The following is a 17,183-nucleotide window of genomic DNA, read 5'->3' as shown; positions in this document are numbered from 1 at the left end:
TAAAAATACTAATAATACTTTTTTATGTAGTTTATGTATATGGCAGCAATATCATTGGTAAACTCGTAATAATTTTTCCTATCACAATAGTTTTGTCATATTAAGAGAAATAATATATTTTCTCTTGTGTCAGGATAAGATTTGTCAATGTTGCACCACTTTACCTTAATCAACTTTTATTTAGAACTAAGTATTAATTTTAATACAATAATAAAAGAGCATATTAGATTTCAAAGAAATTAATTTACTCGTGTTGGCATCTAAGCAATATTCGAACTTTTGTTTTGGTGGTACCCATAAGCTTGCACACAGAACAACAATAGTCAAAACTAATTGATTTTTTTAAAATAAAGTTTTCAAATCTTTAACGTTTGTGCATAGCTTTTTATTTTTTATTTTTCAATTAATACTTACTTATTGCTTCGCAATAACTTTCAAATCTCGGCAGTTTGGAGGATCAGCTATTTTAAACATAACTTTCACGTCATATTTTTTATACCATCCCATAGCCAGTTTGATATAATGACATGATGATTAATCAGGCACGAACACGTATCTTTTATTGTATAATTTAGTAAGAGATAAAAAATTCTTTCTAAATTATACAATATAAAATAAATTATACACTTTTTTACATGTATTTTACCAGAAAGTGTGGAGTCAGAAATGTAGTGTGCTGATTTTTTTGTCATACCTGCAAATAACTTGCCAAATCAACAAAGTTTAGCAAACTTATCATGTTTTGTGTATTAAAGTTTCTTATCTGCCTTTCCTCTATATTTATGCTTTGTAAAAGACAGTAACAGAAATTTGCTGATGATTGTTTTTTATATAAGTTTTATCATCTTCAATCTTATAGAAATTTTTAGAAATATTCTTGTCCCAAAACTTTCTTCGGTGAGTTTTTGCACTTTTATTTTGAATTTTAGAACGGTTAGACACTTTTGTGATTTGAAAGCTTGAAATACATGTTTATTTCGAACTTTTCCTACTAAACTATGAGAAAATTATTATATTTTTGCGCGTTTCCTTAGTGAGAAGCTAAGGTTAGTCATAAAGTTGTTATTCAGTTTTCTAACCAATTTCTTGAAAAACCTCCTTTCCATTACCAAATTTGTATTTAATTAATTTTGTTTAGAAATTACGCTAAATAACATGACTAACGGTGTTGAGATTTATTTACAACAGTTCTGCTATTGAATTGTAGCTTCAATTCAGATTTTCCAAATATTTGGGCAAAATATTTTTTTCTTACGTCTTCTTCTTTTGTAATTTTTAAAACTTATTTTAAGTTAAATGGGAAAACTAAAACATTTTTTTGAAATTGCTTTATGTTGGCAATAAAATACAAACACAATTAAAATTATATTAATAAAACCACTGAAAAAATGACCTATTTACTCTTTCGCATTTGTTTTGTATACACGCTTAATATTTTATTAATGAAAAGCACCCTTGAAATTGGAAACCCTAATGCGAATGAAAATTCCCATCAAAATACCTTGAAGAGGTGACACTGTATGCAACAAAGTATCCATTATGATTTATTTCAAAATCTTGTATTGAATTTAACAGATCTATTATCATTTTTCTACAACTGATATTTATTTCAACTTATAACACTTTATGACTTCCTAAAAAAAATATTTCACACAAAAAAGTTTTAATACTAAATAGAAATACATAAAATGATTCCTGAATTATTTTAATATTCTTTTTTTAATTTTGTTCACCATGATAATTTGTTGAGCATGTTGAAAAACAGCATGAAGCGTTGGAGTTAAGAAATCTGGGACCTTAGAAAACTGGATTTAAAATCTTCAATTTTCAAAACATAATCAGGTAAAAGTAAACAGCTAAAACAAGCTGAAACAACAACCTTTAATGAATTACAAAGTACGGTTGAAATCCAGGGCTTCTAAATGACCTTCAGTTTCAACAAGAAATTTCAGCTCATTCACCTTTTTGAGCAATTTCATGCAATCATTGTTATTGTGGTGGCCACTACGTTAAGGTTAAAGAGGGGTGTGAATGGCTTGAAGCCCATCATGGCCTTCAGCTATTTTTGTACCAGGCTTTTCACAATGTCTTTGACCACACCAAAAAGATAGTAAAATTTGTGAAAGGAAAAACTTCCGAAAACCCCCTTCCTTCCTTTTTTTTTTTTTTTCTTGCTGCTCATACAATTAAAAAATAAAAATACAAAGAAACGTTTTCAAATACGAAAAAATGTTTTCATAAAAATAAAAAAAATGATTTATATAAACAAACAGTGTCTCGAAGCAAATATGGATAACCAAAGTCATCACAATCTTTCCTTAGAACCCCTATTTCGGCTTTTAGCAAGTTTAAGGTAAATAAAATTGTTAAAAATGTTATATAAGAGTCCGTTAAAATATGAAATATATTTTAACGAAGCTACATATTTAAAGTAAAAAGCTCAAAATAGAATAAATTCATATAAATATAATTCAGGTTAAATAAAAAATAAAACATAATATATAAAATTAAGTTTAATGGTATGAATTATCAAAAAGATTTGTATATCAAATTTCAAAGCTTTAATTTGATTTAAAAAATTTTTTGATATGAGACTTATATAAATTTACAGATTTTACCATATTAAAATCATTATTTTTAAAGCTGTTTCATATCTTAGGCTTCGGTATGTTATGCTGTACTCTTTATATTTAGTTAAATTACGAGACATATATTATATACGAGCCTCTCATTAGATCTTAGAGAGAAGTTATTGTTTTGATTTATTTTAAGTTTTGTTTCAAAGTTGTTTGGTGTAAGATTCTTAAACTGATTATATATAAAGAACATGTGTTTGAACAATCTGTTTATCTCATATACATTCAACATATTCATGTTTATGTTTCATTTGTTTGGTTAGAAAAAGGAAGCAAAGGAGGTTAACAGCATTGAAGAAAGCTTTAGCATTTTTCAAACCACCTCCATATTGGAAAAATCTCTTGTATTGCTGTATAATGCCTCCAAAGGTGCAATGTTTTCCACATGCAGTGAGTTTAAAAGACTCAATATAAAACTAACAATATGGGTGTTTGCGACTATGAAGTTGAAGTCCAAAAATTATGTTACCAAGTTTTATGTCACATGGGATAACCAAGGAGCAGAGAGAGCAAGTTTTGTCCACATCAATGACTTAAAAATTTACCTTAATATTTTCAAAGTATTCTGGTGTAAATCTGCAATTGTCATAATCATTTGCTTCTTAACCCTGCGCTTTTGTGGCCCTTTTGTGACCAAAGTTTGACTGACTTTTGAAGAGGACTATGTGGCTCAGACTCATCGAGCCGATTAAGCCTAAAATCAATTTCAAGAAAGTGCTACCACCATCTATTTCACGTTTTAGAATAGCTTAGCATTAAAGTTCTTGCGACAATCCGAATTTTTCTTTTAACTGATGTACGTCCTAGCAATGAACCACTTAGAGATCTTCTGAGCGGGCTTCTGAGTTTTAAGAAGATTGTGGTGAAGTAGACTCTCAATGTCTTACAACTGTCAGAAAGTTTTTGCTGAAAGTTGGTTTCAACTATCCTTACGAGACTAATCTATTTGAGAATAAATCCAAGTTTTTTCATTTTACTATTTGAAAGCCCCGTATTCTCTTGGATTGAAACCGTATTGAACAATCAAAGGAAAGAGATGCTGTGCAGCTGGTGGCCCTAAAAATTACATTATAAATTAAAATTATAATATTTATTTTTTGTAAACCAATCAGATTAAAATTTTAATTTTAATCTGATTGGTTTACAAAAAATAAATATTATAATTTTAATTACAATATTATTGCACATTTATCTTTTCTTAAAGCCAATGGCATTCCTTGTGGTTGACTGATTCAAACTGTTCCTCTCGGTAATGCATCTTTGCTTAAAATCACAGTGAATGCAATTTTTTCTGCACCTATTCAATCTGCCAATGCAAGTTCTCTGAGGTTTTTATGACGTTTTCCTTGTAAACAATGATGAGGATGTTCACGAGCAAGGACAGATATGACAGTTTCTCATTTGTAGGAGTTTGAGGACTAGCTTGACGTTCATTGAATTATAGAGGGTGACCTTCATTGAATTGTAGAGGGTGTTTCTTTTTTCCATTGGTTTCGCCAATTTTGCAGATAAAACAATCACACTGTGTTATTTGCCTTGTGATGATTTTTACAGCAACGAGTAGAAATAAAACAGACCGGGAAAGTTTTTACCACTTGGCTCATTACGAAACAGATTCTAATGGAATATTTTCTCAGCATTATTACCTCAACCTGAACGAATGTTATTATTATCATCAAAATGCAAATATTAATTTCTAAGTTTTTTAAATTTCTACGTTTTTTAAATCTTTCAATTTTCAAATGTATTTAACATGAAATATTCGGTATATTAAAAATTGGATAAAGTTATTATCCAGCTACTTTATTTTATTCATCGAGTAATACTCCTATTCGGCCCTGAAATATATATATATATATTTTTAGTTTTTGAAGTGATCCTAGATGTCCTTACGGTCATGTCATAGAGCACCGCAGAAGAGTAACTAACTTGGAAGTCAAGCCTCATTACTTACCAATGCTATTTATAGGGCTAATGCCAACGTCGAAACTCAAACCCATGTGTTCCGAGCTAGAACTTAAACCACTGCGCCACGGCTGTATTATACACCGTGCCGGATATTTATCTGGGACACGCCAAGTGCCTTGTACCTTACTTAATAACCAACTTAAAAAGCATCATTACAAAAAGGAAAGAAATAATGTAATATTTAACAGAGATTAAAATTTATTACCTTATGACCAAATAAAGTGGCTAAAAATTAGAAAAAAGTTACATTCTTAAATACGTTTACATTAAATTAAAATTAAAAGATATCATCACAGTTTATCTTCACAATTTCAATTTTAAAGTAAAAGTAAATAACTAATTTTGATTATTGCATTATACTAAACTCGTGAATAGTTTTGCCCAAAATAGGAAATAACTTTAGTTGAGAAAAGTTTTTATATAGCCATATATATATATCAGCAATAGAATTATCAGTTATCTTAAAAATTATAGTCCCTTAATTATTTATCAATCACGGCATGATTGATATGCGTCTTTCAAATGTTACTTAAAACTAACGCAAACTTTATTTAAACTCTGATTTATTGAAAATGAAATATCTTAAAGCAATCATTGTTTATTAGAATAAAGCTAATTTTAGTTAAAATCAAAATAAAATAAGATGTATACCTAAAATAAATCCATCATATAAATTACATATCTCATAAAAAATCTTACAGTTACCAAAAAAAACTTACCTACATTAAAAAAAAAAACTAACCTTCATTAGTAAATCAGTATGCATTGTAAAAGCTGAAAAATAAATTTTTAATTGATGCGAAGTGAAGGCTTGATTAAACAACTTTCTTTGCCAATGATGATCTTCAAAATTAGATACAATCATACTGTTTCCAACAAGAGGAAATACAGCTTTAAAAACAGGCGATCTTTGAAAAAACTTGCCATCTGCAATTACTGTTTTAATGGTTTGCGGCAATAAAAGAAGAACTTGCTTGGGTCCTATGAAAAAAAATTTTATTCAATAAAGAATTAAGTTTAACCTAAATTAAATGTAGTCTGAAAACAAAAATAATTAAGAATTCTTGACCCAAAGAAAATCTTTAAAAATCTAAAAATGGGTCATAGTTGAAACGAGTTTTAGTAAAAACATTACAGTTTTCACACATATCTATTCTCATGAATTTCTAAAAAAATGTAGTAGAATCTTTGTCATGGTTATTATGACTAAAAAAATATGTTATGGAACCATTGTTATTCAAAACTATAACTGTAAATAACTAAACAATAATTCTACTCTACAATCCAATTTGAACTTTGTTTTGATATTAAAACTTGGACCATTAAAAAATCCACCAAATCAACTCTTTTAAATGCAATTCATGTGTCTTCTATAAATTCAGAAAGTGGAGTTTTTCTATAAATTTTAATAATCGAATTTAGATTATAATTTTTTATTTTTCTAACGTTTTTTGCGCACATATTTGCATTAGATAAATCTGAAGTACACCCAGATTATGTTTATACATATATTCGTTCATACATATCATTCATTATTTAGTTAAACACTACACATAAATTTTTATACAAAAGAAATTGTAACAAAAACATTTAGTACTTAATGAATGATGACAGAAAAAGTATAGTTTTGATAGTCTAGGTCTAACCACTTTTTTGTAAAAAGGAAATTTTTATTTCTCCATTTTTAATATACTTATACTAAGAGAAGTTGATGGTTATAATTTCTATGATGTTTTTACTCTAATGAATATAAAGGACAAATACATTTATTTGACCTGATATTAAAGTAATTATCATGTATTATCACTTAACATTATTATTACTTGAGCTGAAGAACAAATTTGTGAAAATGGTGATAACTCTAACTGTTGAAACGAACCAATTTATTTTTGGCAATTATATCTAATTCTTCATCCATCATTCAATTCACGTGATCAAATGTTAAGTTTCAGTTTTGATGAATTCTTACTGTTTTATAACTATTTTTGCTGTTTCAGATCACTTGGAATGTCTCAGAGACGGAAGTGCTATAACGATCCGAACAAGTTCTGTTACATTTGTGGGAGGTTTATGTTTGAAGGAGATGAGCGTCCCATTACACCTCAAGTTAAGACCCTGTATTATGCTTATTTCAAGATGAAACTAGGTGGATGAGGACAAGATTTTCGCCCCCCCCCCCATAAGATCTGTGTTAAGTGTCTGTCTAACCTGTTCCTGTGGCCTAAGGGTAAATTGAAGAGAATGCCTTTTTCCACACCTGTGTCGTGCGTGACCAAAAAGGTCATGTAACTGATTGCTATTTTTGCTTGACACACACGGCGCAATTTACCAGAAGTATAGCCAACAGCATAATTTACCCTGACTTACCATCAGTGATAAGACCGAGAGCATATAATGAGGGAGAAGAGCCTCTTGTGTTTTCTTTTGATCTTCTCAATGTTGTTTTGAGTGATGATGTTTATGTTCAGAACATGGAGAAGAGCGATGAAGATGATGACGATTGGCTGCCTAACGACGAGCCGAAGTCTATCAGCCAGAGACAGCTGGACTTGTTTGTTAGGAAAATTGGCCTGTGAAAACAGGATGCGTGTTTGGCTGGTTCAATGCTAATAAAATTCTGTGTCCTTGCTAAGGAAACGAGAACGTCTGTTCATAAGACAAGAGACTCAGCTTACGTGCCGTTTTTTAAGAGAAGTGAAGACAATAACTTTGTATTTTACTGTGATATTCCTGGTTTGTTGATGAATATGGGTATCTATACACAAGTGGAGAATGACTAGTGGTTGTTCATCGATGGCAGCACAAGAAGTGTAAAGGTGGTCCTTTTGCATAATGAGAACGCATATCCAGCCATCCCGATTGCTTACTCGATTATAGCAAAAGAATCTTATGAAACTATGAAATCTATTTTGCAGCTTGTTCGTTATGACGCATTTTAGTGGAGAGTTTGCTCGGATCTGAAAGTTGTATGCAAGGAGGTTACGTGAAATACACATGCTTCATATGTTTGTGGGATAGCCGCGCAAAACATGAGCATTACATCAGGAATAAGTGACCAGCACGAGACATTTCAACCCTTTGTGTTCACAATATTCGCTATGGGTTACTTGTTTAGTCTGACAAAGTTATTATACCTCCATTGCACATAAAGCTTGGCATGTTTGAGAACTTTGTTAAGGCATTACATTCTGACGGCGAACCAATGAAAATCATAAAGGAACGTTTCCAAAACTGTCAATTGCAAAAGTTAAGGAAGGAGTTTTTGTTGGACCAGACACTCGAAAACTTTTGAAAAGTCAACAGTTAACTTATTCCTTGTCCCCGATTGAACTCAGAGCATCGAAGGCTATGAAAAACTGTGTGAAGAACTTTCTGGGTAAATATCCGAAAGTTTTAGGAATTAAGTACATAATACTTGTATTCTATCAAAGAATTTCTTCTTTGCACTAATTTATTCTGGTAAGCACCGGTCGGACGGGAATAAAGACATCATCTCAGAACTTTCAACACCCTTTTAAAAGGATAAACAATATATTGGTTATCAGGGTTATTTTGTGAGGAAACAATGCACTTGTAAATTACATTTTTCAATTACATAATATACAAGTGCATTGTTTCCTCAAAAAATAATCCTGATAAACAATATATTGGCCTAACCGAGGGGGAATGGAAAAAACGTTATGGCAACCACAAACAATCGTTTGTGGTTGGCCAAACACAAAAAGTATTCAAAAGAGACTATGCTGTTAAAATGAATTTGGGATTTAAAATAAAAAAATAAAAACTTAATTTACAATGGTCTATTCTAAAATCTGCCCCTGCCTATAATAACATTTCTAAAAAATGTATGCTATGTTTGCAAGAAAAATTTGAAATTACTCATTTAAATCCGGAAAATTTATTAAATAAAAAATCTGAACTAATTTCTAAATGTAGGCACAAAACTAAATACCTCTTAAAAGTTATAAAAATAAATGACCAAATTAAACTATATCTATTCGAAAGAAATGTATTTAATAATTACTTTCTGTAACTTCCCGTTAACCAAAAAAATATAATACTTAAAAGTTTTTTTATAATAACATAACTTCCTGTAAAATATTTTTTCTATAAATTGAATTTTTTTTGAGATTTAGTAACTCTTCTTGATGATCCAGCAATGGTGAAACTTCAAGTTGAAGAAAAAAGTTAGATAAGTTTTTTTTACTAATTTATTATTGCTCTGTTCTTTAAGAACATTGAGCACTCTATTTGTAAAATACACTAACAAAATTTACATATATATATATGCATATATATATATATATGTGTGTATGTGTGTGTGTGTGTGTGCGTTTGTGCGTTTTTGGTCAAACATTAAGGAGCTATAAGTGTTTTTAAATTTTGAGTCAGTAAGTACCTGCAACTTTTTGTTAAAAATTATGTAATAATAAGAAAACACATTTCATATATAAAAAGGCATAATTTTTTAAGTGTTCATTAAGTTTAATTTATAAGACGTCCGATGGTACAAGAAATTAAATTAGGTATGCTGATAAGTAAACATTAATTAATTATACGTAACCTTAACTCAGCAAGGTTAGTAATATGTTACAAGAGTATACGCGTTTATTATATTATGTTTTATATAGTTAATAAAAAGTGATAATTATTTCTTGTTACAAAGGTTTTATATGATTCTGTTGATCATTATCAATCTTTTCTACTTGTGATCTATTGTAGGTTAAACAAGTTAGTTTCCATTGTATTATGTATTAAGATATGGCGTCCATTTTTTAATACTCAATACAATTGAAACACAGCACAATAGAATCGAGTTGAAGAATCGATTTGATAAAGTTTTGAAAAAGTTCACCAAAAGAGTAGTGTTTAATAATAGTGTTTAATAACAGTGTTTTCAGTCTGTAGACAATTGATGGATAATTTGCCAGTGTGTGGTTGGTTAAGAGTTGTTCTAGCCATTTGAAAAGAAGAGTTGTTAGTTTAAAAACAAGCGAAGTGTAGAGCGAAGTGTACAAAGCGAAACAAGCAAAGTGTACAAAGAAGCTGAGAATTTAAGAAATAGATGTGACTTTGAAACGAAGTGATCAAAAAAGGTGCATGCTCAAAAAATATCTTGACTACTATTTGTATGACCCTAAAGGGTTAAGGAGGAGTCTGATTATATTGCGTAAAGGATTTAAATATTCCTTGAGGTCAAATAAATTGTATTTCAGGTGGCATTTTCATTGATAATTTTTGAAAATTTTTTTGCGCGGTGTAAGTGTAATTACAATATATTTACGCGAGTTTTAATAGCTATTTTTGAGGCTTATGAATTAGTATAAACTGTAAGTAGAATTTTTAAGAGGCAGGTTCTCATTGAGTAAAGAAAAGAAAATTAATCTTAATCTCATTGTTGTGTTTATGCAAGAAAGTTAAGAAAATGTTAATGAAAACTTTAAATTATGATTTTTTATATAAAAAAAGTTTAATCATATAAAAATTATTTGTCTTTAAGCTTTTAAGTTGTTGTGTGCATTCTAATACTTTATGTCTTCAGTTTAATAAGTATAGTATAATATGTCTAAAAAAGTTTAGGATTTGCTCTATGGGATTATGCCGTTTTTAAGTTTCTTCTTTTTATGGTCAAAGACGTCTCATTGCTAGAGATAAAGGTTGGAGGGTAGTTACTATTTATTTAAAGTTTATACTTATGGCCCTTCACCAATGGGAACGTGTTGTCTAATTGATGCTGAGGTTTCATGACCATCACGTAGTCTCACATAAGCATAATAAGGGTTTACTTCAATGAGCAGGTCCTCATCTACAAAAGTTTCATATTTACTTTGCGTCATGTTTTTTATGAGAACAGCTAATTAAAAAAATCAAGGACCCAGACAATAATGTTTATTAAAAGCTACACAGACGTTAGTGAGGACTACATATTTGCTTTACATCCTCCATTGATTAAGAAAGGTTTCTTATATGAATAAGATAATACAAACCAATTAAACCAAAATGACAAAGAACAGCATTTACCTATCCTGATGTGCAAAAAGAATTTCTGAATTATATAATTGTTCTTAATTTGTTGCTCATATCAAATACGAGGAAATGTAAGTGAACTACTGTTACTAATCCACAATTAAATTAGTCAGGTTAATTTTGGATAATATAAAAATATAGAGACAAGGCAAATTCAGAAAATTCTCGAAGAAAATGCTGTCAATATTTTATAACTTTAACTATTGCTTGAACTTCATTCTCTTTTAATGAATAGTAATGCTTACTTCCTTGAAAAGTGTGTGAATGGAAGGTGAGAGAGCTTCCATCTTGTTTAAGTGAGGCTGATGTTACAAAGTCAGAAGTATTGGTCTCTACAGAGAAAGAAATGTTCTCTTCAACATCTTGCATAAAAGATTAAACAAGCTCTTTTTTTAATGTTTCATGGTAATTATCTGTCGATTAAGTGGCAATCGGGTAGCAGAATTTTGTGCTAGAATTCTATTTAAAAACATAATAATCTATTTGTACAGTGTGAGAATAATCCAATAATAAATTGCAAATAATTAGCATTAACAGGGTGAGGTAAATTGATGAAAGGGGCAAGCTCCAGAAGATGACGTTTTAAAAAGTGATATGATATATGCTGAGCTAAAAAATATGTGTCCGTTGAAAACACGTATTTCTTTTTATAAAACCCAACTCCAGCAACTATGGCAGCTAATCTTAACTTAAGCAGATTATCACAATATTTGTTTTGACTATTACCACATGTTGCAGAGTGATTAATAAATGGAAAGTAACAGCCAATAAGTTCATGTCTTAACAAATGCATGCATTGGTAACTACAAAAGGCATTCTAGTGTATTGCCACAAATACTTTCAGGTTGGAAAGCAGTACCTAGTTTTTTGCTTTGAAAGTAATCTAAATCTTGCATTTTGAAATTAGGCTCACAATCACTACCAAACAGCAGGCTTTCAATTTAATTAAATTTTAGAATAGGCTTCGTATTTTAAGATATTTATATAATTATAAGAATTTTATGAGAACTTATAGAAACTTATTTATCAAGGTCTTAATCAACTACATAAGATCTCTAATCGAATATCATAAACAGATAAGAAAAATAAAATTTATTGATTATTTACAACATCTTGTCAGAGAAGAAAATAATCAAAAAAAATTGTCACAAATTTTTTACATTTAAGATATATATATATATTTTTTTTGAATTAAAGGTTGCGTTAGAAAAAAAATGTTTGTTCTAAATCAAAGGCCGTTTTTTGCTGTTGTTATTTTTTTTATCTGAATGAAATTTTAACTTTAGGTCTTTTTTTCTAGGATTATCATTTTTTTACATCTAATCCCTGATAACATGACAATAGCCTTGTGATCAACACAAGGATTTATGAAAATTTAAAAGTATTGTGATGCGAATGTAGGAGTTGCTCTCCAGATTTGGGTAACAGCCAGCTCTTTTTTTATAAAAAATGTGAGCTGCCTCTGGCAATAATCTCTCTAAACAGACAGATGAAGTAGAAGCAGAAATAGTCTTTGCTAAGCAGTATGTATGTGGATAGTTAACCTAAATATTGGTCCATTTTAACATTTGCTATTTCATTTTTCTGTCATAAAACAGTCAATTCATTTCTATTTATCTGGCTATTGCAATAATCTTTCTTTGCTTCTTTTTTTTTAGGCTTACCATTTCTTTCTTCTTCTTCCTTATTTCAAGTAAGAAAACTTTTCTCATTTATCATTCTTAATGTTGATGCATATAAATATTATATAGAAGGCTAACAACTTTTATTGTTTAATTGGGAATTAGTTTTATTGATTAGTGAGGAATTAGCGTTTTTTGTGATCTAGTTTGATCCAATGTTTACGATAAAACGTAACTTTTAGCCAAACATTTTTGTTTATCAGGGAAAAGTGATAGATTATACCTTAGATCAACAGCTGCGGAAAAAATATGTACTTAAAGTTCATGTCAAGTATAAATTCTTATATAATATATAATAAATACAAATACTTGTAGTAAATGATTGAACTTAAAGTACATAGTAGTATCAAAGCTGACGAGTCAGCGATAATCTTCAGTCTAACAGCCGATTATATTCCTCAAAAAGTTGACTACATCTTGAAAAACAACTTCTTTAGGGGTGGAGGGTGTATGACACCCTCTCCCTCCTTCAGTCACATATACACACGCGCGCACACGCGCGTTTTAATGTCCACAAATAATGCTATAACAATTTAGAATAGTTGTAGAAGTATCAAATTTTGAAATCTAACTCTTTCTGTGTTCTTTTCAATTCGGTGCTAGCTAAACTCGAATGGTTAAAATGAGTTCAGATTTCTCCTAATTACTTCATTATGTCGTATACTGCAATCTGATCAATAGAGGCATTTTCGATATCTAGCTGCAGTTAATAAATAAAACATAAGAGATCCAAGGACTTGATGGAATCAATCCCAAGTTTCACGTTTTAAGCACTGTCTCAAAGGACTAAACTTACTTTCTCCTTGGAAATGTCCAAGTAATTAGCAATCCATTGAATGAATTTAAAATATTTATTCAAGTATTATATGCCCTAGAAAAAAAAATGTCAAAAATTCAAAATGTTTGAATTTTGAACATTTTTCTTTTGTTAGGCCCCATTGTGCATACACTGCAAAATGAGTCCAAACAAATAATATAGAAAAGTTAATGTACGAAATATTTTGTTTACTTTTATTCATATTTTTAGATCTTATTTTTATATATATCTAATTTTAAGCAATTTTTTTTAGCAATAAGTTGACGTTCAGTTATTATTTTTTACTTTTTACATCATTATATACATCAAAATATAGTTTATATCAAAAAGTTGCCAATAAAAAAAAGTAAAATATAATGCTTTTTTTTAAAAGAGATTGCGGAGACAGAGGGAAGTGGTGGGAAGTGGTGGGCTTAGCGCTCTCCTTCCTCTTCCTCCTTCCCTCTCCTTCCCTCTTAATTTTTTCCATATTATTAAAATAAAAATATAGAATATAATATAAATATATTAACAAAATTTTTTCTACAAAAGATAAAAACTCTTGCTGCTATCTATGTTGCAAACAAATAATAGAGAAAAGTTAATGTACGAAATATTTTGTTCACTTTTATTCATATTTTTAGATCTTATTTTTATATATATCTTGTTATAAGCAATATTTTGTATTACTTCTAATGTATTTTATTTTTAAATAAAACTTTATAAAAATCTAATGATCTAATCTTTGAGCACTTAATGAGTTGATACCCTCTTTGCCATCTTATTTGACACTGCTTATATGGCTTAAGCAAGATTCAAACTCGCAACCCCTTGGGTAAAAAGTTCAACTCGATAACCACTGCGCCACGTCTGCTATTTTTTATTATAAAAAATCATAAAATCATCTTGTTCATATATTTCAGAATTTACATTTGTTTCATACATATCACTGTTTTCAAAACCATTTATATTATTTTCACTAATAGAATCATCATCAAAGTTTTCATTAACAATACTTGTAATTAAGATTAATAGTTCTCCTACATCAGATTGCATCTTATGTTGTTGCACTTTTTAATTCTTTGTTGTAACCTTGAAGTTAAAAACATTGGATCTAAAGTCTCTATTGTACGTGTGAATACATCAAAGAGGTTGTGTTGGTGACTATTTTTTCAAACATGATTAATTATATCTGAGCTAAAAAACTTATTTCTACTTTCTGAAGCTTCTTTAGATGACATTCCGATAGGGACAGTTGAATTTGATATGATTTATGAGCTATCTCTGACAGGTTTACGTAATGTGGGAGTCATAGGAAATTTTCTACATGATTTAACATACCGAGATGCCAATAGTCATTAAATTTGATAGGTCAATTCGGAATCAATAAGAAATACACAACAAAAGTACTATTAAACTTTGAATAAACTCCATATCAATGTCTAAAATTTCAGGCAAGAGCTTCGGATCTTCGAATGCTCTTTTTGCAACGGTTCCTTTATTACTATTGCCACCGTTTAATTTTAGCATACCAAGTAAAGTACAAAAATAACTACACTGCTAGTATAACTAAATAACTTTAGTGTGGTTAGCTTCGAAATAAGTATCTGGGTGAAACTAGTCTAGTTCAGTTAGATAAAATTGACAAACGTATGTAGTTTTTAGTGGTTGAAATTCAGTTGATAGTTTTCATCTTATATAGCACACTCTACATCATTTTGTTGGTCTTATTTCTGTTGCATCAGGATAAACAACTTAAGTGAAGGGAAGCGTCTGCCGTTTAGATAAGACATTGTATCATCTAGTGTTTGGTTGTTTAATGCAGCTGGATTGATAAGTACTAAAGATGATATAGTATTATTTAAGAATTCTTGGAATGCTATATTAGATTTTCCAGTTTTGTGTTGGAAAACTTTATGTGTACTTTATTTATATCACCTGTGAAATCATTCTGAATGCTAATTTTTTGTACCACTTATAAGTTTTACACATGTGTGAGAACTATGTAACTGTTGATCAACTCTACCAACTCCTACCATTTGACTATTATATAATCGTACTACTGATAGTTTATATGTTGCAGAGTCATTTGCATAAGTTTTACGAGTGTCAATCGTTTTTGCTAAATGGCATGTTGACAATATATATACAACCTTCTGCTGTTTTCCTGACTTATTTTTGACAGATTGATGTTTACATTCAATAACACGTGAATTAACTGTAGAGCAATCAAATGCAGCTTACCCTTTCATTAATGGAAACGCAGCAATATCTTTACAGTATTTTTTCTATTCGATTTAACTTCTTCACAAATTCTGTATTTCTTTCTAAAAGAAAATTTGCTATTGAAGGGCTTGTGTAGTAGTTATCTGAAAACAGTTTTTGTTCTTTGTCTGAAAAAAGTTCCATTGATGCAGCTGGTATTCGCTCAGTGCTGATCATATCTTCATTTCCATCATTATAAAACATACTTTAACCCCACTTTACCGAAAATCTAATGCTATTACACTTTATGTGTTCAATTCATGCCGTTATATGCCAAAGCTTACTCTTTTTGTACGAATACATTCCCTATAACTTTATTGTACAAAATTTCAATCAACGCTAAGATTTTGTCCGTGGCAGAATATAAAGCGCGTACACGAAATAAATGTAAAAGCAGAAAAAACAACTAAAAAAAAGTACTCCTCAATTTTTATTACAAACTAAGTAAAAATTTTAATACAATAATATAAGAAGATCGGGAAAAAAAAAATTAATTATTCCTGTGGGAATCTAATAAAATTTAGAGCTTTTGCTTTAGTGGTACCCATAAGCTTGCGCACAGAATAAGAATCAAAACTATTTGATGCTTTTTTAAATGATATTTTAATATCTTTAATGTTTCTGCAAAGCTTTTTTTTTTTTCATTTTTCTTTTAATAAAAGCCGAGTACCAGTTAACCGTCTCTAGGTGTTTTTTTCAATCTTAAAGGTTTCATAGCCATATTTGACAACACACCGTTACACATAAGACAAAAGGAGCTTGATCCATTATTGAGGTATGGCACAAATCCATTCTGCTACTATGTCACATTTTACTGGTGTAGGTAATGCTTTTGCTTCCCGGTAGGTCAGACTTTATTTTCAATATCTTGTTTATTTTAGTAGGCATTTAATAGAACTTAAAGATATTTTTAAAAATACAAAACTCAATTATACATACACTGTTCGCAAAAGATAATAATTTGTGGGATAGATTCTTGACGCCACCTATTGTTTGTTGCTGTTTAATCCGAGAGAATCTATCAATGGGAGTTGAGAACACATAAACAAATTAAGAAAGAAGTAACAAGTTTATGGCAAAAAAATGAAACTTTCGGCATTTATTAAATTAATTCAAACATAACATGATCAAGTGCCATAAGGACAAACAATAAATGTGAAAAATAAAGTTCTTTACATTACAAAAAAAGGTAATGAATGTCTTTAAAGTAAAGATAATGAATGGCTTTGAAGTAAAGATAAAAGGGTATCTCTTTCCTTGTAATGTAAAGAAAAACGTTACAATAATAACTGCAACGTTTTTTTTTTCAAAAAAATAATTAAGTTAACTTAAAATAACAATTAATGGTAATGTAAACCTAATAATAATTTGACAGTTTTTTTATGCTTATTATGTGAAATGGAAACAATCATGAACAATGCAATATGAATAACACAAATCAAGATTCGAAAAAGAAAAATTAGACAGAAAAAGTTATTTTATTCTAAGAACAACTGTATAAAGCAAATACAGCTATAAATATCGGTGAAAAAATTTCATTTGTAAGCCAAAAGTTTAATATTTCTAATGGTACCTTATCCAACAAATTATCTGGTAAAAGCACTCACATACGACAAAACTCTAACTTGAAATCATATCCTGGAGTAACATTAAAAAATGAATTTGTTAATTAATTTAACGCAGTGCGCTAGTAGGGGTTTTGCATTAATGAAAAATGTTATTAACCACGACAGTACAAAAAGTTATTAAAGTTCAAGGTATAAAACGCGAAGATGAAGATGATGTGCAAAGAAACACCATGAAGATGAT

At 29.5% G+C, this 17,183-nt stretch overlaps 1 protein-coding gene across 1 annotated transcript in view; it reads right to left on the bottom strand.

The window, feature by feature from the left end:
* The window catches only part of LOC100205019 (uncharacterized), a 29,586-nt gene that overhangs the window by 7,687 nt on the left and 4,716 nt on the right, over positions 1 to 17,183 (bottom strand). The window contains exon 2 of the mRNA XM_065794925.1: positions 5,347 to 5,585. Within this exon, the coding sequence (XP_065650997.1) occupies positions 5,347 to 5,585 (239 nt within the window). The remainder of the gene's footprint in view (positions 1 to 5,346; positions 5,586 to 17,183) is intronic.

Source organism: Hydra vulgaris, chromosome 04, assembly GCF_038396675.1.
Source record: "Hydra vulgaris chromosome 04, alternate assembly HydraT2T_AEP".
NCBI classification, from domain to species: domain Eukaryota; kingdom Metazoa; phylum Cnidaria; class Hydrozoa; order Anthoathecata; family Hydridae; genus Hydra; species Hydra vulgaris.
This window is presented reverse-complemented; position numbering and strand designations above follow the sequence as displayed.